Genomic DNA, 21811 nt, shown 5'->3' on the forward strand with positions numbered 1-21811 from the left:
CACTTGTATCGCTGGTTCCCCTCGCCTTTGGCCAGCAGATCTAGCACCATGACATAGAGAACCTTGGATCGATGCTCACCGTGTAGTCTAGTTTTCTTATGCTAAGTTTATATGTACCTAGAAGGGGTGGTGTTCTAGGCAGATGCTATGTCGCATGGAGGCTCCATCCTTGTCTTGACATGGCTGCCACTGTCCACGGCAAGGCACTATGTACCTCATCATAACTCTGTGAATTATGATCGAAATAACTCGAAAACAATTAGTAGAATTTTGAATTTTTTTCTTGAGAAGATCAGAATAGACAGAGGACACCCACATCGTTCCCATTTCATCACCCTACGTCATCCCCCCCCCCCTCGCCCCCGCGCCTCTAGCGGCCGATCTAGCAATACGTATGTCGCGGAGAACCTCAGGTCGACGCTCATGGTGTAGTCTTGGTTTTTTATGGTAAGTTTATAGATGCCTAGAAGGGTGGTGCAGTGGTGGATACAACGTTGCATGGAGGCAACATCCTTGTGTTGACAAGGTTGTCTTGACATGGTGGTTTTATGGTTTGACATGTTGTCTTGTTTTGCCGTTGTTGTTATGGTTATTTTCATGTATACTTATACATCTTTATCCTTTTTGCACAGGGTCTGGTGATGAAGCAGCAACTCAACAACCTACCCGACAGAGGTGTGTCTCCGGTGGCAGAGTGTTTGGCGGTCTCAGGTTGTCACATAGTATGGTGGAAGACTAAGTAAGCTCTTCGATATTATTTCATACCGTACATGTTTTTGTCTTCAATGACTTTTTCTTTAGAGGTATGGAAAAAAACAAAGATGCGGATGCCAAAGGTAGAGACGACCAACTCGAAATATTAGTAAATAAATATGTTGCTGCTTGTATCCAAGTCAAAGATGTCAATATATTGCATTGTCATTGTTTTTATTGATAAAACCAGTAAAGTTTGACTAGTACCGAGGTTAGAAATTTTTTTCCCAAGAGGCAAGGAAGTAGTCAAACATATGGAGGCTATATGTAGAGACGACCACCTCACATATGCTCGATACTTTTAGATTCCTTTAGGAGAATTTGTTGCCGCCGGCGCTCATGTCATTTTCCTTGATCTACTTATAGTTATCCGTCGTTATTGTATCATGGCTGCCATTGTTTTAATCGACAAAACATAAATTTCATCAAAACTTATAAGAATTGGGTGAATTATAACTTGAATAACTAAAAAATAATTGTTGAAATTTCCACAATTTCCTATATTTTGGGAAGGTCCAAAAGTATTATGTTGCCCAAATTTTAAATCAAGACAGAAGGCACCTACATCCTTCCCATCTCACCACCCTTTGTTGTATCGCCGGTTCCCCTCGCCTTCGGCCAGCGGATCTGGCACCATGATGCGGAAAACCTTGGATCATTGCTCACCATGTAGTCTTGTTTTTTATGCTAAGTTTATATGTACATAGAAGGGGCGGTGCTCTAGCACCACTGTCCAAGCCAAGGAACTGTCTACCTCATCGTAATTCAGTGAATTATGATCGAAATAACTCCAAAACAGTTATTGGAACTTCCAAAAAGAAGATATTTCAAGAAGATCAGAATAAACAGAAGACACCCACATCGCACCCATTTCATCACCCTATGTGCATCCCCCTTGCCTCTAGCGGCCGATCTAGCAGTACGACACGGAGAACCTCAGGTCGACGCTCACCATGTAGTCTAGGTTTTTTATGCTAAGTTTATAGATGCCTAGAAGGGCGGTGCTCCAGTGGTGGATACAATGTCGCATGGAGGCAACATCCTCGTCTTGACAAGGCTGTCACTATCCTTGTCTTCACATGGCGATTTTATGGTTTGACATCTTGTCTTGTTTTGCCGTCGGTGTTATGGTTATTTTCATGTATGCTTCTACATCTTTATCCTTTTTGCACACGGTCAGGTGATGAAGCAGCAATTCAACAATCTGCCTCGACAGAGGTGTGTGTCCGGCGGCAGAGTGTTTGGCAGTCTCAGGTTGTCACATAGTAAGGTGGATGACTAAGAAAGCTCTTCAAAACCTTCGATATTATTTTGGATTGTGCATGTTTTGTCTTCAACGACTTCTTCTCTAGAGGTATGGGGAAAAAAATCAAAGATGCAAAGGCCAAAGGTAGAGACGACCAACTCGAAATATTGGTAAATAAATTTGTAGCTGCTTGTACTGAGGTTAGAAGTTTTTGCCCTATAGACATGGAATGGAAGTAGTCAAAGATATGGAGGCTAGATGTAGAGATGACCACCTCACAAATGCTTGATAGTTTTAGATTCTTTTAGGAGAAATTGTTGCCGCCGACACTCTCGTATCATTTTCCTTGATCTACTTATAGTTATCCGTCGTTATTGTATCATCAAGGGTAAAACTAGACAAAGTCAACTAGTAGCGACACCGAACCATGACTTGCTCTACGCGCTTAGCTCTCGTGTTGGTAGCTAGGTATCGACTGGTTCTTTACCCTGCACATGCATGCATCCCGATTGATGCCGTGCACGTCAGAATTAGACAAACGCCGGTAGCTCTTACAAGACCAAATCGGGGGTTGGTATGATGCTCCATCTCCGGCGCCGTGCCGCACCCTGCCCTGGCGTGCGTCAGAAGAACCTACGGCCGTCCCTATGACCACCGGCCGGGATGACCCTGCCTGCGACGGCGAAAATGTTTTACGGAACCATGGTTCAGCTGAACCTCAGTGGCGGAGCCAGAAAATTCGGACAAGGGGGGCCAACTATTGTTAAACCTTGTTAGGAAGGGCCAATCCATGAAAAAACACCAATTTTAGCAAAAGTAAATCTTTGTTAATATTCATTCTAGGCTTAAATCACAGATGTTAGGGGGGCAGGGCCCTGGCTGGCACCCCCTGTCTCCGCCACTGCCGAACCTACGCTTGACATCATTGATTTCTAGACACTATTTATAAGGATCCATACATGATTTATTAAAAAAATGCAATTCGGCTGAACCATGGTCCTGAATCACGTCTCTCGACGGCTCCTGCGACGGCGAACATCGAGCAGGCACACATCTCCGGTGACGGAGATGTTCGACGGACGATGTTCCCCAGGAGAAATGACGTGCCAACCGATGCATCTCGCGCGCGTGCGCACCTCTTATACTGTGTAATCTATCTAATCTATAGTATACATCCAGATTAGGTTGCGCTCTGAGCACAAAGCAGCTGGTCCAGAAACAATTGAAAATCCCGGGGAAGAGGCTAAAAAAATTCGGTTGTCGCGTTGCCATCTGTATCGGTTTACAAATCGCTCGTGTCATCGTGTGGTTCCTGCCACAGTTTGGATAATGCAAATCGTTAATTATTCAGCCAGCAACTTGCCTGGTTTTCGCTACGCACACGTTTGTCCCCGGTCGTGCGTACCGAGATCTTTTATTTCTTTCTGGAGAGGTGCTGAAATACGGAGTAATATCTAACTCATATAACAGTCAATGAACTGGAGCTTTATTTGGAGCACAGTGCCTGTGGATCGTGCCTGCCTCGCGATGATAAGATTTCAGCTACAGCAGGAACTTGCTCTCAGAGTACAGAGGGGTTTATAGAGTTTAAATAAAAGGCAAGATCACAATTTAGTTCTTAGGCAGATCCCACAAATTATATATGGAGGAAGTTTTTTCCAGTTTGAGGGATTAAGGCCTATCTAGCAAATCCCTCAAACCAATAGTCCTTAAAAAATATAGCTTTGCATCCCTTAAAACGCAACCTCTAGCGTAATTTCTCTGGAAACGCAGCTTCTCAGTAAATTTAGGCGGCCGTCCAACCTTCCTCTCGGCGCCGATTTGCCTCGCCTTGCCTCTCACCACCGACGGTGATCCCCGTCGGCAAAATCGTTGCCAAAATTTTAGTTCTCACGCAGATCCCAAAAATCATATATGGAGGAAAACAATTTTGTTTGAAGGATTAAGGCATATCTCGCAAATCCCTCAAACTAATACCCATTCAAAAATATAGCTTTGCATCCCTTAAAACATAACCTCCAGCCCAATTTTCTCTGGAAACACAACTTCTCAGTAAATTTAGGCGGCCGTCCAACCTTCCTCTCGGCACCGATTTGCTTCGCCCCGCCTCTCACCGCCGCCGTTGATGCTCGGTGGCAGAACCGTTCTGCTTTGCCAGCCCGCAGCCCCGCCGCCGATGAGGCCACCATCACATAGCTTCTCTCGATCGCCGCCGAGGTCCATTTTCACCGGAAATCGAAACGACATTGGAGATGGCATACCAAGCTCAGGCGCAATCCCTAGCCGGATAATGGTGCAGGAACCGGCCAAGTAGACCGCTCCAGTCATCCCTGTCGCCACCCCTACATCATGGCCATGTTCGTTGCCTCCACGGCCGGGAACCGACTCTACGTCCTGCTAGGTAGTGTCACCGGAGTCCTTTGCTGCAGGCCCTAGCCAGAGCTCTATCACCAGTCGTCGTCTCTCTGACCCCGTCTGCCCACAAGGTATTTGCCAAATTGCCTCTGTCATTATTATTTTCCTATATATTTTTTTTTCTATTTTTCATCGAAAGAAGGTCTCAAATGGATCGTGAAACTCTCCATTGAATAGATGAATAGGTTGTGGGAGATTATCTTCGATGATCCGTCGTCATTGGAGGATGAAGAAGAAGATGAATTCGAGTTGGCGGCTGCTGTGGTGGCGATGGAGGAAGATTTTAGGATCGGTCGAAGGATTTCTCCGAGATAGGATCATGGGTCATGATGGTCTAGTGAGGGATTACTTCGCACCAAATGTAGTATACCCCCCTTATTATCTCGGTGCCAATTCCGTATGCACTGGGACCTCTTCAACGCCATTGTAAAAGCTATGGAGAAATACAATACTTTATTCTAGGTGAGAAGGAATGCAACGGGGAAATCAAGTGCAAGTCCATTGTTGAAGATTACAATAGTCATTTGAGTGCTTGCCCGAGCGATGCCACCGATGACTATGTTCATATTGGGGAAGATATCACCCTCGAGTGTGTGAGACGATTCTACGTAGCTATGATCGGGATCTATGGACCGGAGTACTTAAGGGCTCCCACTACTAAAGATATCGAGAGAATCACGACAAAAAGTGAAGAAAGAAGTTGGTCACCGATGCTTGGATCAATTGACTGTATGCATTGAACAGGGAAGAATTGTCCGATGGCAAGGGAAGCTCAACACAAAGGGCATTGCCATGATCCAACCATCATTCTTGGGGCAGTTACATCACATGATCTGTGGATTTTGCACGCATACTTTGAGATGCCTTGATCTCACAATGATCCCAATATTCGCCAGTGATGTCGTCTTTTTGCAAGGATTTTTGCAGGCGACAATCAACCTTGCAACCATATTGTTAACTAGGTTAGATCTGATCGTTACCAAATTCGATTTGCAGTGGAAAAAGAATTGGTGAAGATCATCTTGAAGTCCCTCAAACCGTCCCACGAACAACTCCATCCAACAAGAATCAAACACACACCCCTCTATGGATTGCACACATATGACACCAGTGATCCGACAGTGCTTCATCGTCTTGAGCTAGACGTTGCCGGAGTAGAAGAGGCAGGAGGAGCAGCTCTTCGGGGAGAAGAACTATTTTGGAAAAACTAGAGGGAGAGAGGGGGCACCCGAGGTGCACACAAAATTGTGTCTCAATAGGGGCGCCCCATGGGGATATATAGGTGGAGGGAGGGGGAGGCCGAATTGAAGGAGGGGCCTCCCTTCCTTAGGGTGGCAACCAAGGAGGTGGGGCTCCTCCCCAAACCCTAGCCGCACTCCCCACTTGGGGGACAAGGCAAAAGGGGGCGCCTACATTGTCCTGAAGGTTCCTATTCTAGGCAACCCGTGATGCCTATAATATTTCCAAGGGGCTCCCATTAAATTCTGGATCCCTCCTACACTATTATTACATCCTCCTTAACCTTTTCCACCTATCCGGTTTTCTCCAAAACACTTTCGGTTTCTCCAAAACTCTCACGGTTCTCTCTCAAAATAATTTTTTTATCTCCGAAACTTTCTTGTGATATTCTGCTATGCTCCTAACTTATCTAATACTCAACAGATCAAACTTTCTTAGGCGTGTGACCCTGGAGGTTCGGTGAAATATAGACATGACCGATTTTTTTTTGATCAATGATCAACAGCGGAACCATGCATGGACATCCATATTGACCTCTATACTCACACGAATGATATTCGAGTGAACCTTTAGCTACCGTATGCTATTCCTTTTGCTTCACGACACTTTACAAAACCAGAAGTAAAGATATATTGGCATCCCCGTGAGTCAAACACATTGTCACTATGCCAATCTCCTCGTTACTGATTTTATTCTCTTTTCTCGTTCACGTGTTTTGGCATACCCGTGAGCAAATCACGTTGTGTCTGGCCAAACTATGATGGATGCCATCACACCGAGAGGTCCCTAAGAATATCACTCCGTCGCAGGAGGAGGGAAATCCCAGCCTCGAGCTATCTAGTCCCTCATCATATGTTTCTGATGAACCTGTAAGTTCCTGTTATAATCACCCTGTTACGGTTGACGTTAGAACAACCCTAAAGCGTCCAGTATGAAGTGACTCGATACTCTCATGATCTAAGGAATTGTGCATACGTTAACTTTCCCATGTTATGGACTATAGACTTGTGACAATATCATCTCTTAGTATAATATACAACTTGGGTCAATTGAACACGAGTGTTCTTTCAACATCGTGCCCTCAATGTTGTTGGTCATCGTTACACTTAACTATGCCCATGATCAGCAAAATAGAACCATCATGCAACACTTGGGCTAGGCAAGACACATCTTATTTTAACATTTATAATTCTACACATACATATGAGTTTTTCTCTGAACTTCTTGGTTATCGCAGGTTCGAGAACCATTGTAGTCATAACATAGAATATAAACATTATTTATAAAACTGAAAATAAATAATGCTCGGATATTATTGCCTCTAGGGCATATTTCGAACAATCTTCACCAACCTTGTTGTCAAGAACAACGTTCAACAACAACGTTTCTGTAGCAGTCATGACTACTTCATCTACAAACGAACAATATGCATGTCATATGTCTCTAATTATGGTTGTTGTTGCCTGTGTGATGCTGCTAGTGCTATGGATGCTAATAATTGTTTTAGTCATGAATAATTTACTACAATTAATAATGAAATTGTCTAATCATCTTGCACCATGAAATAAAACACAACACAATAGCTAAATGTCAGTCGACTGACTTTAACTATTTGTGGTTAGTCGAATTTGAAGGAAGGAAGGAGGCTCGAGGGAAGGAAGGAAAAGGAAGCGGCTCGCTGGAGGTCTACCCCATCATCTATCTTAGAGTGTGTGTGGGGGGGGGGGGGGGGGACGGCGGTGGTGGGGTGGTGGTGCAAGTTCGCCGGAGAAAAACCGGTCTTCTTCGGGGCTAGAGGGATGGCCAGGGGTGGCAGCACGACGATGGGCCGCGGTCAGGGGGACGGCGGCGCGGCGAGGCTGCACGGGAGCGCCGCCGGCCGCGGGTAGTGGTGGCAGGCGGTTTGGCCGGCGATCGGTGCGGCGGTCGAGGAAAGGAGATTAGCTGAAGGAAGAAGAAGGGCTGCCCACCATTCGATCTACATCCAAAGGCCCAAAACGATCGACCGACCCAAATTTGAAAACGAAACTGCCGGGCACACGACAGTTCCCGGCCGATATGCAGACGCCGTTGCAATCTAGCGGAGTGCAAGTGCTCGCTAACTGCATCTAATGGTGGCCGCAGCGTGTCCACCGTGAATCAGCCGCATTTTTATCGTTTGCATAGCAGCACTCATTTGAAAATCAATCAACTTACATCTAGCCATTCCCAAAACACAATCATGGGGTCGAAAGATTCTTTTTATCTTTCTTAAATCAAATATCAGTAGACACTCCAACAAACCAAACGGATGCGATTGAGAGTTCTAAAAAAACAAAAAACAAAACAGTTTGTCTAACTCACATCTACATGTTTTTTAAGGATGTCACATCTAAACTCCCACAAGTATATAATATAGCAACAAGGAAAAAAACTAGAACAAAAAAATAGACCACAAACAGAGTGGACATCAACTTAGATGTGACATATGTCACATCTAGATGTGTCCTAGACAGACAAAAAAAAGATTTCTCATAAATATTTTTATTCTTAAATGATCGAACTACTTACACAGGTCAACCTCCACGGTTTTGGCTAACAACTCAAGTGCAGGTGATTTTACAGATAACATCTACATACTGTACATACACTGCATAGTTCCAGTGCAATTGTTTCATAGTAATAAACGTGACCTTTTCTAATGACAAGCATCCATGAATGCAAGCGATTCCAACCCCTGGCGGGTCGATCAATCTAACGAGTAGCAGATCTGCTCGAACGCCGCGACGTGCTCCTCCGCGACGGCCATGAAGAGGTCGACGCCGCCATTCGCCTTGCGCGACGGCATGAAGATCATGAGCCCCTCGAAAGGCAAGTCCGGCGGCACGAAAGCGGACGGTGCGCCGGTGCCAAAATCGAGCTGGTGGAACCTGAATCCCAGCCAGCTGTCCACCTCTGCGTCCGGGCAGAACATCGTGCCGGCAGCGGCCGCCGTCGCGACGAGCTCCTCCCCGTTCGCGTCCGCCACTCCGCCGAAGTCCACGAAGGACTGCACGTACTCGTCGTTGATGCGCGCCACGGCGTCGCGGATGACGCCGATCACGCTGCCGTAGCTCGAGTTCAGGATGTCCCGGACCTGAAGCCTTGGGAAAGCCCAGAGCACCATGTTCCCGAAGAAGTCCATCGGCACGGGAGGGTCGGCCCTGCCCCTGCAGTTCACGGCCACCCTCACCTTGGTGAACTCCTCCGGCTTCAGCTCCCGCGCCGCCGTGAGCTTCTTCCAGACGTGCGCTAGTAGGCACTGGAACGTGCTGCAACGGGTGCCCACCCGGGATTTGAGGTCGGCGACGAACTCGGCCGTGAAGTGCAGAGTAAGATTTTTGATCCTGTCCATGGGGACGACGGCATAGGTGTCTCCTTCTCCACACGTGAACTCCAGTGACCGGTGGTCGAACACCGGCGTCGGCGTGCTTCCAGGCAACGCAGTTCTCGCACGGTCGAGGAACGGGGTCGGCGTGGTGAAGTCCTTGCCCTCGCGCACCGCCGTCGCCCACGCGGTGAAGAACATGCTCATGGAGTGGCCGTCGGCGGTGTGGTGGTGGCAGCTTATGCCGACCACGAGGCCGCCGCACCTGTACCTGTTCAGCTGGATCTGCAGCAGCGCCGCCCCGATGTTCTCCTGTATATGCAAGAAAAAAAAAACATATTTGCAGCGTCCAAAAGCTTGGTTCATGCATGCATGAGTGCGATGTGTGCATGTGACGTGAGTCGTGACAGAAGCAAAATCAAGCAAGAAATACCTCTGGCAGCGTAGGGTAGAGGTCCTCGACGCCAGCGGCCATGCGGCCGTCGACGAGCACGTCCGCCAGGTCGACCGGGACGGTGGCCTCGATCAGGAGCACGCCCTCGTTGTTGACGTGGAGGAAGCGCCGGCCATGGTCGTCGAGGGCGAGGCGGCTCGCCAGGTGAGGGTACGGCGCGACGGCCTTGAGGAGCCCTTCCCTGAGCGCCTCGTTGGACGGCGCCGGCGCAGGGTACGCGAGCACGGTGGGGACGAAGATGTCCAGGGCGGCGCGGTCGAAGACGGTCAGCGGCACCTTCTCGCCGACGAGCGGGTGCGGCGTGCTGTACACCGGCTTCACCATCGTGCTGCTCGTAATCTCCATCGATCCGATTCTAGTGTTTTCTAGCACTATGTGACCTCCAGTACTCTCTAACACTTTGCGACCTCGAGCAGTGTGAGCGCGAGCTTAATTTGGTGAACGGATTAGAGGGACACGAGCCATTTATAGCGGATTCGGCTTGCTGTGGCCGGCATGATCACCAGAGAAGTAGAAAACGACGTGGACACTGCACCTAACCAGGTACGTACAGTAGGTTTCGTTCGAGGAATGTGGAGTACGTATTTGACATTTCGGCCTGTCGGTTAAGGAGTCACCGTTAGGTCAGCTGCCCTGCCGATGGATGAGAGCGAGAGGGAAATAAGTATGCACGCACGAACGTGTGTTGAACTTGGGAGACTAGTGCTATCATTTTCGTGTCATTTGGTGTCGCATTGGACCTAGTTTAGCTAGATAGAGTGTGCCCATGGGTCATGGTTTTTGGCTGGGTTTTGCTAACTCACGATTTTCACCTAGTTTTTCTCTTCTCTAATCCAATTCACCGATGAATGTAAGATTTCCACCGATAAAAATGCCCAGACCTATCAAAGAATTTAAATCCAATGGAATTTGATACAATAATTTGGTGTGCCCAATGATTATCCATCTGAGTTTTGTCTGCCTTCTCATCTTAATAAGTTTTCACGAATACATAATGCTTGCGTATATTTTAATTGATAGAAGAGATTAGTACAAGTAAAGATACAACGCATGACACGAACACGAAAGGGCGTGAACATGATGCCCAAAAAAGTGAGACATCGGATGCTCGGCCTAAACAAGGAAACACCACAGCTAAACCCCATAGTCCAGACTCAAGCCATGAAAGGCGAGGAGACGGGACACAGGAAACCTTGACAGCTTTAGGGCTTCAAACTCGGTTGGATCAACGTACCCCACCAAGAGCGCCAGGAGATCGGCAAGTAGGCTGCAGGACCTAGCCTAGTCGGAGGCGAAAGACATGGGGGGAGCACCGTCAAAGTCGTACATAGCATCCTGGAAGCCCTTGCCTTGAGCGGCAGCCCTAACCAATGTGATGTGCAACATCCCCAAAACCAACACCAGGACACCATGAGCGAACAAGAGTGGTGTCATCGTCGTCCAATCCAAAGAATTGGACCTAGAGTTTCCCCCCAGTGCTCGAAGAGGGGCACAGATAGAACACATGATAGGGCGTCCAAGAAGGGAACGACATTGCAAGCGTCACCGCTGCAAGCATCGGCAAGCCAAGATAGTATTTCACCCCTGCCCGAGTCTGACCAATCCCGTAGCCGCCGGATCAGGATGTGAAGACGTAGAGATCAAACGTTAGTCAAAACCGCCACCACATAGAGGAGCTACACCTGCCGCCGCACGGAGGCACCGGAAAGCAATATCAAACAGGGAAAAATACCGGAGAAGGGTAGTGAAAAGGAGTAAAACTTTAAAATGGTCATAACCAAAGGTAAAAGGTGGAGGATGTATTAATTAAATGGAGCAAATATGTCATTTAGTCATATCTGGAGGATAAAAACCAGAATATAGTCAAGAAAAGGAACCCCTAACTCTCCCCTGGTTATCTTACATGGATAATGCCAATTTATTTATTTATTGAGTCGTGGACAATGCCAACTTTTAGTTCTCCAACAAAGTATAAGCATACAGTAGTCGGTCGATGCTACAGCCCAGCGGCCTCTGAGGTACGCACGCAAATGCGTTTTCTGGGCAAGTACACTCACGTCGAGGTCAGAGCGAGCAGGTTCCGAATTTTCTTTGTACATACAAGGGGGGCAGGTAAGCAATATTTTATGGGTTTGCAGTGGACCCTATCTGTTCCAATATCATGTCGTCCCTCTCCTTGAAGCTGAGAATATCTCTAGCAGAGCCCTTAAAACTGGACCCTTAAAATAACATTTACAGGCCACATAAAATTTGGTTTTCGGGTTGATTTTGTTCCGCGCAGAACAGACCCTAAACAGTCCATAAAACCGGATACCCCCCACCCTCCCTCCCTCGAAAACGAATATTCCCAGCCGCCCGGTCTGCTCCTTCTTCCTCCCCTGAACAGACTCTTTCCGGACGGCGGCCAGGACGCGCGGGGCGGCGGCCGGGATGGGCAGGGCGGCGGCCCGGACGGGTGGGGCGGCTTCCCGGATGAGCAGGGCGGCGGCCAGGGACGGACGGGGCGGCGGTCGGGAGCGAGCCATAAAGGTTTTGATGGCAGTTGGACTCCCGCCAACGGTCTTTCGGATATACAGGACACCCTTGGGTTGGCTCCGAAATCCTTATTTTCACAGGTTTAGTGGGGATGTTTTTCACGCCACTTCAAAAAAATTATAGGTCAGAGTAGTTTACAAGTTCTATTCGAATCGTTTTTTCAGCCTAAAACTATAAACCAGCAGTTATTTTACATTTTTATGCATTTTAAGAGGTCTGCTAGATATGCTCTTAACGGAGGCAACAGGCATACGGCTTCGGCCGGCAATCCCTCCCCGTTGACCACCGGCCCGAAGTGGCACGCACGGTCGTTCAGCCGTCAGTCTACAGCTATAGCTTGATCCACAGACCACACAACGATTGCTTGCTCGACCGAATCCAATATTATCAGCTCTTGCGTGTGCACGATTTGATCAAATCCACTATTTTAGTAGATGCTCCGGGCGCAAGGGTGCACACCTACCTACCTGCCAACTACGGCGAGCGATCGCCAAGGATAATGTTTGGATTGCCAGAGAGAACGAGTTTGGCAAGGTAGCTAGCTAGCTCCAGGTTGATCTGTCTATTCACAGCGTTGAGGAAAAAATATGCATTTGAGAGTTTAAAAATATTCGGCCGGTTCTTGCCGGAGAAACAGAGAAGAAAAATATGCGTTTTGAGAGTTTAAAATAGTCCAAGATTCTTTGCTTGGAGGAGTACTATATTCGGGTTCAAGTGTCGGACACGATGAGGATAGCTAGTACGTCCAGGGAACAGTGGACTTCCAAAAATCCACAAAAGGATTGTGTTGTGTGGCAACCAAATGAGTGAGTGCTCTGTCCAAGCAAACTCCCTATTGTGTGTGTGCTCTTCAAGAGCAAACTTCTGTCTTTTTACCTTTAAAAGAAAAGGAGAGAGCTCCTCCTACAATTGTTCTACTGTATTTTTTTTCGAAACGGAGGCAAAAGATTTACCTCATCATTTAATTAAGAGGAGAATAGAGTTTGATTGTTTACAACCCACGATAACACGCCACATGGCAACTACTCACGTACTAGAATGTCCCCTAGTTTCTTAGCTCCCGCCGTCACCCATAGTCTAGCGTCGGTAAGAATGTTGTTGAGTAGGATCGGCGGCGGCGCGCTCTTGTGACGGAAGATGCGTGCGTTCCTCTCGTTCCAGACGGTCCATGAAACAAGCATTATGAGGGAGGCCATGGCCTTCCTATTGGGAATACCCAAGCCGGTCATGTTCGCCCACCATTCCTTGACGGAGGCTTCAAGGTGCCAACTGGAAGGGTTCATATGGTCCAGAATTAGCTTGTCGATGACCAGTCTCCACAGCCTATTGGTGAAGCGGCACTTGAAGAAAAGGTGAGCCCCTGTTTCTTGCTCCCTCCCACAGAGGGCAATGACCACAGTTCTACTGTATTTTCAATATGTATATGGCAAACAAAAGGTTATGTAAAGGCAAGAAAATAAAAATTAAAAAATATACATCAGATGGTACTATCCAACTCGAGTTCTTGGAATCATGGTGATATTGCAAAGTCACTAATCTGGCTTCAGCATCATAGATGTGAACCAACGAGAGATCAATGCACTACTTTAAAGAGCTCAGAAACATGTTTTTGATCATGTGTTTCAGAAGGGAAAGACCCTGTTTGAGCATGAATTTCCATGAATCTACACTTTGGGCTTCCCTTCTAAATATTTCCCCATTTTTTTGGCTCCAAATGTTCCATCAACCTAAGATAATTATGTTCATGCCACTTTGCTTGGTAACAACTGGTGAGCCTGAATGAATTTCCCCTTTACTTGTTTGGAATAATGCTTGCCCAACAGTCTTGAGAGTAAGAGCAGTCTCAGAACAGATGCATTAATGTCTCTTCAGCTTTCTCATTGCAAACCACACACTAATAACAATCAAGATGCATAGATTTCCTCCTCAAGAGATTTTTGGTGTTGACTCTGTTATGAAGCAAGAGCAGACATATCTTCAGAGTTCACAAAGGAGGCAAACGATTAGCTCCTCCTATCCTATTTTCATTAATGAAACCAGCACAAATGGAAAAGACCGCAAGAGGATTAAACATTTTAAACGCTCAGCCGAGAATGGCGTTTTGGAGGCCGAGCTCCATGGAGGCCTTTATTTTTGAAAAATTCAAATTCAAACTTTTATGTTTCAAAAAATTCTGAAAAAAATATGCGTGTATGTAAGGATGTAACCCACATGTGTGTAAAATTTCATGATAAAAAACGTTGAAATGCGGCATGTAAAAAAAAGACAAATTCATGGCCTGAGAGGATGAATAATATCATGTGTTAAACAGCCCTAGATTTGTCTTTTTTGCACAACCCTCATTTCAATGTGTTTTGCCCTGAAAATTTACACACGTGTGTGTTATGCCTTCATGTATATCTGTACTTTTTTCATAATTTTTTGAAATGTAAAAATATGAATTTCGATGAAATTTGAAATTTGAATCTGGAGACCTCCAATGAGCTCGGTCACCAAAGGCAATTTCCGCTCAGCCCAGCTACTACTATCTCCTAGGGATAACAACATAGCCTGGCCTAGGAATAGGAGAAACTTCATCGGTGATATTACAGCTTGGTTCATCACCATGATCATACAAAACCCTCCGCTTTTTTTGAGATAAGATGGCAGGTGCTCTGCCTTTTCATTATAGATTAGGAAGATACAGGGAGGAGCAGAAGTGCTCAGGAAAAGTAAAGAACAAGAGAAAGATCCAGTTGGACAAAGCACTGGCTATACACACCGAGAGCCTAAGGTACAGCAAAAGAAACTAGGAACAGGTTGAGGTCGGCATCAATCATGGAAAACACACTCCACTTCCTGCTTCTTTCTAGAGAATTTCATTTAGCTTCCAGCAATCTTCTATCAGGCCGCCGCCCATGCACATAGCGAAAGATTTCATTTGCTACCTGCCCGAACAATTTTACTCCCCAGTTCAGCGCTTGTTTGTTTCCCTGTTTTTTCCCTGCAAAATCGACCAGGAATTAAGGTAGTACGCCAGTACCCCACCATATTAATCACAGCATAAGGATCATTAATCTTATTATTATCAAAGCAAGCACCGTTTTTACTTTTCCAAATGCTCCAAAAAATACAGACGCAATGCTAAGCATGATAAGTTGCATATCACGCTTTGCAAATATGGGAATCCAAGAGCTAAACATATCCATGTCAACCTCATCTCAAAAGATTGTCTTCTGTTAAAACACTATTTCCCGGCATCAGCCGCAGAAACACCTTAATTTCCACTCACATTTTGTCTTCCATGTGCGATAGGCGGAAAGCGTCTTACCCTCGTATGAAGGGGCGCCGTACGTGTTTATAGGCAGGGGCGCACCTCCCTGATGATAGCGCATACATGTTGTTGAGATTACAAACTTGGAGGAGAAGGGATAAGAGGATTCGGTTACATGAGATAGAGTTACATTGTAATCTACCTAGAGTCCTACCGAAGCTAACAACCTGAATATCTATCCCTTATGTCACGTTACAATGTGTGCGCTTAACACCCTTCCTTAATCACAACTTCATCAAATTGAGATTATGCTTGAAGTCTTCAAAACTTCGTGTGGTCAAATCTTTGGTGAATCCATCTGCAACCTGATCTCTAGAATGCACAAAATGAATGTCAAGTTGCTTGTTAGCAACCCTTTCTCTGACAAAGTGAAAATCTATCTCTAAGTGTTTTGTCCTGGCATGAAACACGGGATTAGCAGATAGATAGGTAGCACCAAGATTATCACACCACAAACATGGAGCTTGAGTGTTTTTCACACCAAGTTCCTTAAGAATGGATTGAAACCATATAATTTCTGCTGTTGCATTTGGCAATGCTTGTACTCTGCCTCTGTACTGGATCTGGACACAGTTGCCTGTTTCCTTGCACTCCATGATATCAAGTTGGGAACAAAAAACAATGCAAATCCACCAGTGGAGCGCCTATTGTTGGGGAACGCGGTAATTTCAAAAAAAATCCTACGCACACGCAAGATCTATCATAGTGATGCATAGCAACGAGACGGGAGAGTGTAGTCCATGTACCCTCGTAGACCGTAAGCGGAAGCGTTATGACAACGCGGTTGATGTAGTCGTACGTCTTGACGATCCGACCGATCCTAGTACCGAAAGTACGACACCTCCGCGATCTGCACACGTTCAGCTCGGTGACGTCCCACGAACTCTCGATCCAGCTGAGTGTCGAGGGAGAGCTTCGTCAGCACGACGGCGTGATGACGGTGATGATGAAGCTACTGGCACAGGGCTTCGCCTAAGCACTGCGATGATATGACCGAGGTGGATTATGGTGGAGGGGGGCACCGCACACGGCTAAAAGATCAATGATCAACTTGTGTGTCTATGGGGTGCCCCCTCCCCCGTATATAAAGGAGTATAGGAGGGGGAGGGCCGGCCCTCTCTATGGCGCGCCCTAGGAGAGTCCTACTCCCATCGGGAGTAGGATTCCCCCCTTCCAAGTAGGAGTAGGAGAGGAAGGAAGGAGGAGAGAGGGAGGAAGGAAAGGGGGGCCGACACCCCTCCCAATTCGGATTGGGCATGGGGGGGGGGGGCGCCCCCTCCTAGGCCGCATCCTCCTCTCTCCCACTAAGGCCCAATAAGGCCCATACACTCCCCGGGGGTTCCGGTAACCTCCCGGTACTCCGGTAAATGCCGAACTCACCCGGAACCATTCCGATGTCCAAACATAGCCATCCAATATATCGATCTTTATGTCTCGACCATTTCGAGACTCCTCGTCATGTCCGTGATCACATCCGGGACTCCAAACAACCTTCGGTGCATCAAAACACATGAACTCATAATACAATCGTCACAGAACGTTAAGCGTGCGGACCCTACGGGTTCGAGAACTATGTAGACATGACCGAGACTCATCTCCGGTCAATAACCAATAGCGGAACCTGGATGCTCATATTGGTTCCTACATATTCTACGAAGATCTTTATCGGTCAAACCGCGTAACAACATATGTTGTTCCCTTTGTCATCGGTATGTTACTTGCCCGAGATTCGATCTTCGGTATCTCAATACCTAGTTCAATCTTGTTACCGACAAGTCTCTTTAATCGTTCCATAATGCATCGCTCCGCAACTAACTCATTAGTCACATTGCTTGCAAGGATTATAGTGATGTGCATTACCGAGAGGGCCCAGAGATACCTCTCCGCAATCGGAGTGACAAATCCTAATCTTGATCTATGCCAACTCAACAAACACCATCGGAGACACCTGTAGAGCACCTTTATAATCACCCAGTTACGTTGTGACGTTTGGTAGCACACTAAGTGTTCCTCCGGTATTCGGGAGTTGCATAATCTCATAGTCATAGGAACATGTATAAGTCATGAAGAAAACAATAGCAAATAAACTAAACGATCAAGTGCTAGGCCAACGGAATGGGTCAAGTCAATCACATCATTCTCCAATGATGTGACCCCGTTAATCAAATGACAACTCATGTCTATGGGTAGGAAACTTAACCATCTTTGATTCAACGAGCTAGTCAAGTAGAGGCATACTGGTGACACTCTGTTTGTCTATGTATTCACACATGTACTAAGTTTTCGGTTAATACAATTCTAGCATGAATAATAAACATTTATCATGATATAAGGAAATATAAATAACAACTTTATTATTGCCTCTAGGGCATATTTCCTTCACCTATCATCCATGCTACCTACCCAATCAGAATCAAAAAAGGCACTGACCAAAGTAGATGGTGACTTGCTAAAATTAAGACCAATGCTCAAAGTATTTTTGACATATCTAACTATACGTTTAGCAGCAGTCCAGTGAACAGTGGTGGGTGCATGAAGAAACTGGCATACTTTTTTGACAGCAAAAGAAATATCATGTCTTGTCAAAGTCAAGTACTTTAATGTACCTACTAGATTCATGTATTTAGTGATGTCCTCTTTACTCAGAGGTGTACCTTCTGTAAGAGATAGTTTCTCAGAACTTGATAATGGAGTAGGTGAGGGTTTACAACCTTGCAAGCCAGCCTTTTTTACCAAATCAGTGGCATATTTTTCCTGGGAGAGATGAAGTCCATCATCATGTTTCTTCACTTCAATCCCTAGGAAATAATGGAGATTCTCAAGATCCTTAAGAGCAAAATCTGTACTCAAATCCTTCACCAGTCCTGCTATCACCTCATCAGAGGAACTTGTAACAATAATATCATCAACATATATGAGAAAAAATATGGATGTATTCAGTTTATTGTAAATGAACAATGAGGTGTCAGACTTGGAAGGAACAAAACCAAGTGTTTGCATCTTGTGACAGAGACGTGAGTACCATGCCCTTGGTGCTTGCTTTAATCCATAAAGTGCTTTGTCAAGTTTGCATACATAAGAGGGTGCATCTTCATTTTTAAACCAGGAGGTTTTTCATGTATACCTCCTCTTCCAGAATGCCATGAAGAAACGCATTATGTAGATCAAGCTGTCTGAGACTCCATCCCCTAGAAACAACAATAGATAGAACAAGACGGATTGTTGCAGCTTTAACAACAGGACTAAAGTTGTCCTCATAGTCTATACCATACCGTTGCTTGAAGCCCTTCGCAACAAGTCTAGCCTTGTAACGATCGATGGTTCCATCACATTTTCTCTTAATTCTAAAAACCGACTTACAATCAATAAGGTTTTTACCTTGTTGTGGAGGGACTAGATGCCACTAGTTATTTTTCTCTAGTGCCAAGTATTCTTCCTCCATTGCCTTTTTCCATTTTTGAGCACCAAGTGCCTCTTCAAGAGTGCTTGGTTCACCTGTAGAACAAACTATGCCATATTTGGTTATGTGTTTGTAATCAACATGTTGTATCACACCTTGTTGTAGCCGTGTTCGTCGTTGTGATGGTGCACCAGGATCGACCATCACAGAAGATCCCGAGCCACGCACAGGAGTACTGGGCATAGAAGATGCCAAGGCAGATTTGCCTCGCGCTGGCGCTGGATCCTTGGTGGCTGTGGCCCGCAACGCAGACTCAGTAGGAGCCGCAGAAGATCCCGGCCTCCCCACCAGCTCATCATGGGCACATGATTGTGCGGGCCCGTGCGAATCTACACCGGATTCAGCGCCCGTCAGCCGCGGCTGAGTGCGCCGCTTGTAGCACCGTGATTCATCGGGAAATCGCATGCCACTTGGGCCACCAGGGAGCTGCCAAGTGGTAGGCGATGATTGGTGTGGGGCGGGCGCTGGGCTGCCTCCACCTGAGGGCTGGCCCGTGGCAGGCGCGGAGTCGCGGGCGGTCACACGGGCGGGCGGGTCTGCTATCGGCTCTGACGCGTTAGCCCGCGCTGATCCCGGCGCTGATTGCCTACGCTGCTGCTCCTGCAGCAATCCCCAGGAGGATCTGCTCCCCATGTCGTGACACATCAAATATGGCACTTGGGGCTGATTTCTTCATCATTTTCTTTTCTGTTTTTCATCACCACTTTCACCTGTAACATCACAAGCCTCATGTGCATGGCTAAGAGGGTTAGTCATCCCTGGATCATCACAATTATTTTCTCCCCCTTGATGAAAACCGGTGAGATGAGGGGGCAAGAGAAGTATTTCTTGATGAAGTAGAGCACCGACGTTAGGGTGAAGATCAGCAAAGGGAAATTTTGTCTCGTCAAAAATGACATCGCGTGAAATATAGACACGGCCAGTGGAGATGTCAAGGCATTTTACACCTTTATGAGGAGGACTATACCCAAGAAAAACGCATTGCTTTGAGCGGAACATAAGTTTGCAATTATTGTATGGGCGAAGATTGGGCCAACATGCACAACCAAACACACGAAGTGATTTATAATCAGGTTTGGTGTGGAGGAGTCTCTCTACTGGAGTTTCATTATTAATGACACGGCTAGGAAGCATGTTGATGATGTGGACAGCTGTAAGAAAAGCTTCATCCCAAAACATGAGGGGCATGGAGGCGCCAGCTAAAAGAGCTAGTCCTATCTCGACAATGTGTCTGTGTTTACGTTCTGCAGAACCATTTTGTTTGTGAGCATGAGGGCATGACACATGGTGAGAGATGCCAAGATTTTGGAAGAAAGAGTTTAACTTTTCATACTCTCCCCCCAGTCTGATTGGACAGTAATGATCTTGTTGTCAAACTTGCGCTCAACAAGAGCCTGAAATTTTTGAAAAACCTGAAAAACATCGGATCTTTTCTTAAGTAGATAGATCCAGGAGTATGTGCTATAGTCATCGATAAAACTCACGTAATATGTGTGTCTACCAACGGAGCTAGGGGCAGGTCCCCAAACATCGGAAAAATCAATTGCAATGGTTTGGTAGAAACACTAGTTGATATTGGATATGGTAATTGATGACTCTTAGCATGTTGACATGAATCACAAACTGTTTCAACATTGCGCTCACCACGGGAGCTTATTTTTCCTAAGCAATCTTTCAACTAAAGAAGAAGAGGCATGGCCTAATTGATCGTGCCATCGTGTTGACGAAAGTTTGGCAACACCATAGGCTCGTTTATTTAATCTTCTACACTCCGGAATCAACTGGTAGAGCCCTCGAACACATCTACCTCGATAGAGAACTTTCTTCGTTGCCTGATCCTTGATAAAAAAACAAGGATGAAACTCGAGGAAGACATGATTGTCAATGGAAATTCTATGAACGGAAAGAAGATTCATACTAGCACGAGGGACATGCAAATTTTTTCTAAGATGAAGTTTGCGATGGGGAGTTTTGATAATTGTATGACCAATGTGATGGATCCTCATACCTGCACCACTAGCAGTGTGGATTTGGTCCTTGCCGCGGTATTTTTCCCGCATGGTCACCTTCTTGAGCTCGCCGGTGATGTGTTCGGTGGCACCAGTGTCGACATACCAGTTGGTGTCGATGCTGTAAGAACCATCCGCAGCTGCAACCACCTTGTCCTTATCCTGGGAGGAGGAGGAGGAGTCGTATCGGTACCAGCAGTCCTTGGCGCTGTGCCCGAGCTTGCCACAGATCTGACAAGGCGGCGCATCAGGGCGCGCTCTGTTGGAGCCGCCGCCGCCGCCCAGCGTCCCTTGGGGTTGTTGGAGGAGGACCGCTCGGCGCGAGGATTGACGCTGCTGGAGGAGTTCCCGCTGCCGCCCGATCTTGCCTTGCCGCGTGGAGGTCCGTCGCGGCGGCCGCCGCGGCCACTAGAGGCTGCGTTCATAGACGACTTGAAGCCGCCCGAACCCTGGTAGGGTGCCATGCGTTGATCAAAATTGCTCAACATGGTGAACAGCTCATCCAGGGTGACGGGGTTGGTGCGGGCGTCGAGGGCCGACACCAGGGGCTGGTACTCCATGTCCAGCGCGTGGATGATGTAGGAGACGATCTGGTCGTCTTGCAGGGGTTTTCCGGCCGCGTCGAGTTCATTAGCCAGGCCGCACATGTAGGCGAAAAGGGTGGCGACCGGCTGGGTTCCCTTCTGCGCATGAAGCAGAGCCGTGCAGATGTTGTTGATGCGGCTAAGCGAATGCGAGGAGAACATGGCCGCCAGGGTCTTCCAGAGCGCGTGTGTCATGGAGATCGCGGTCACTGCACCAACACCTCTTTGGAGAGATTGTTGAGCAGGTACCCGAGCACCTGTTGATCCTTCCGGACCCAGATGGGGTGGAGAGGGTTGGGCTCGGTGGAGTCTTTGCCATCCTTATCCTTGCCAGGAAGAAAACGGGCTGGCTCCGGTGTGCTGCCGTCGGCATAGCCGAAGACGCCAGCTCCCCTTAGCTGCGGCGTGATCTGGACGCGCCACAGTACATAGTTCGTACATGTGAGCTTCTCCGTGA

At 47.0% G+C, this 21811-nt stretch overlaps 1 protein-coding gene across 1 annotated transcript; it reads right to left on the minus strand.

Annotated features, from left to right (window-relative positions):
- Positions 1-8147: 8147 nt before the first annotated feature.
- Positions 8148-9873, minus strand: LOC123100363 (tryptamine benzoyltransferase 1). Its single transcript, XM_044522298.1, has 2 exons — positions 9433-9873; positions 8148-9311 (listed from the first exon to the last, which is right to left on the minus strand). The coding sequence occupies exons 1-2, from the start codon at positions 9796-9798 to the stop codon at positions 8382-8384; spliced, it is 1296 nt and encodes a 431-aa protein (XP_044378233.1). The 5' UTR covers positions 9799-9873; the 3' UTR covers positions 8148-8381.
- Between the last annotated feature and the right edge of the window lie 11938 nt (positions 9874-21811).

The sequence above is a fragment of the Triticum aestivum genome, chromosome 4D (genome assembly GCF_018294505.1).
Source record: "Triticum aestivum cultivar Chinese Spring chromosome 4D, IWGSC CS RefSeq v2.1, whole genome shotgun sequence".
In the NCBI taxonomy this organism is placed as follows: domain Eukaryota; kingdom Viridiplantae; phylum Streptophyta; class Magnoliopsida; order Poales; family Poaceae; genus Triticum; species Triticum aestivum.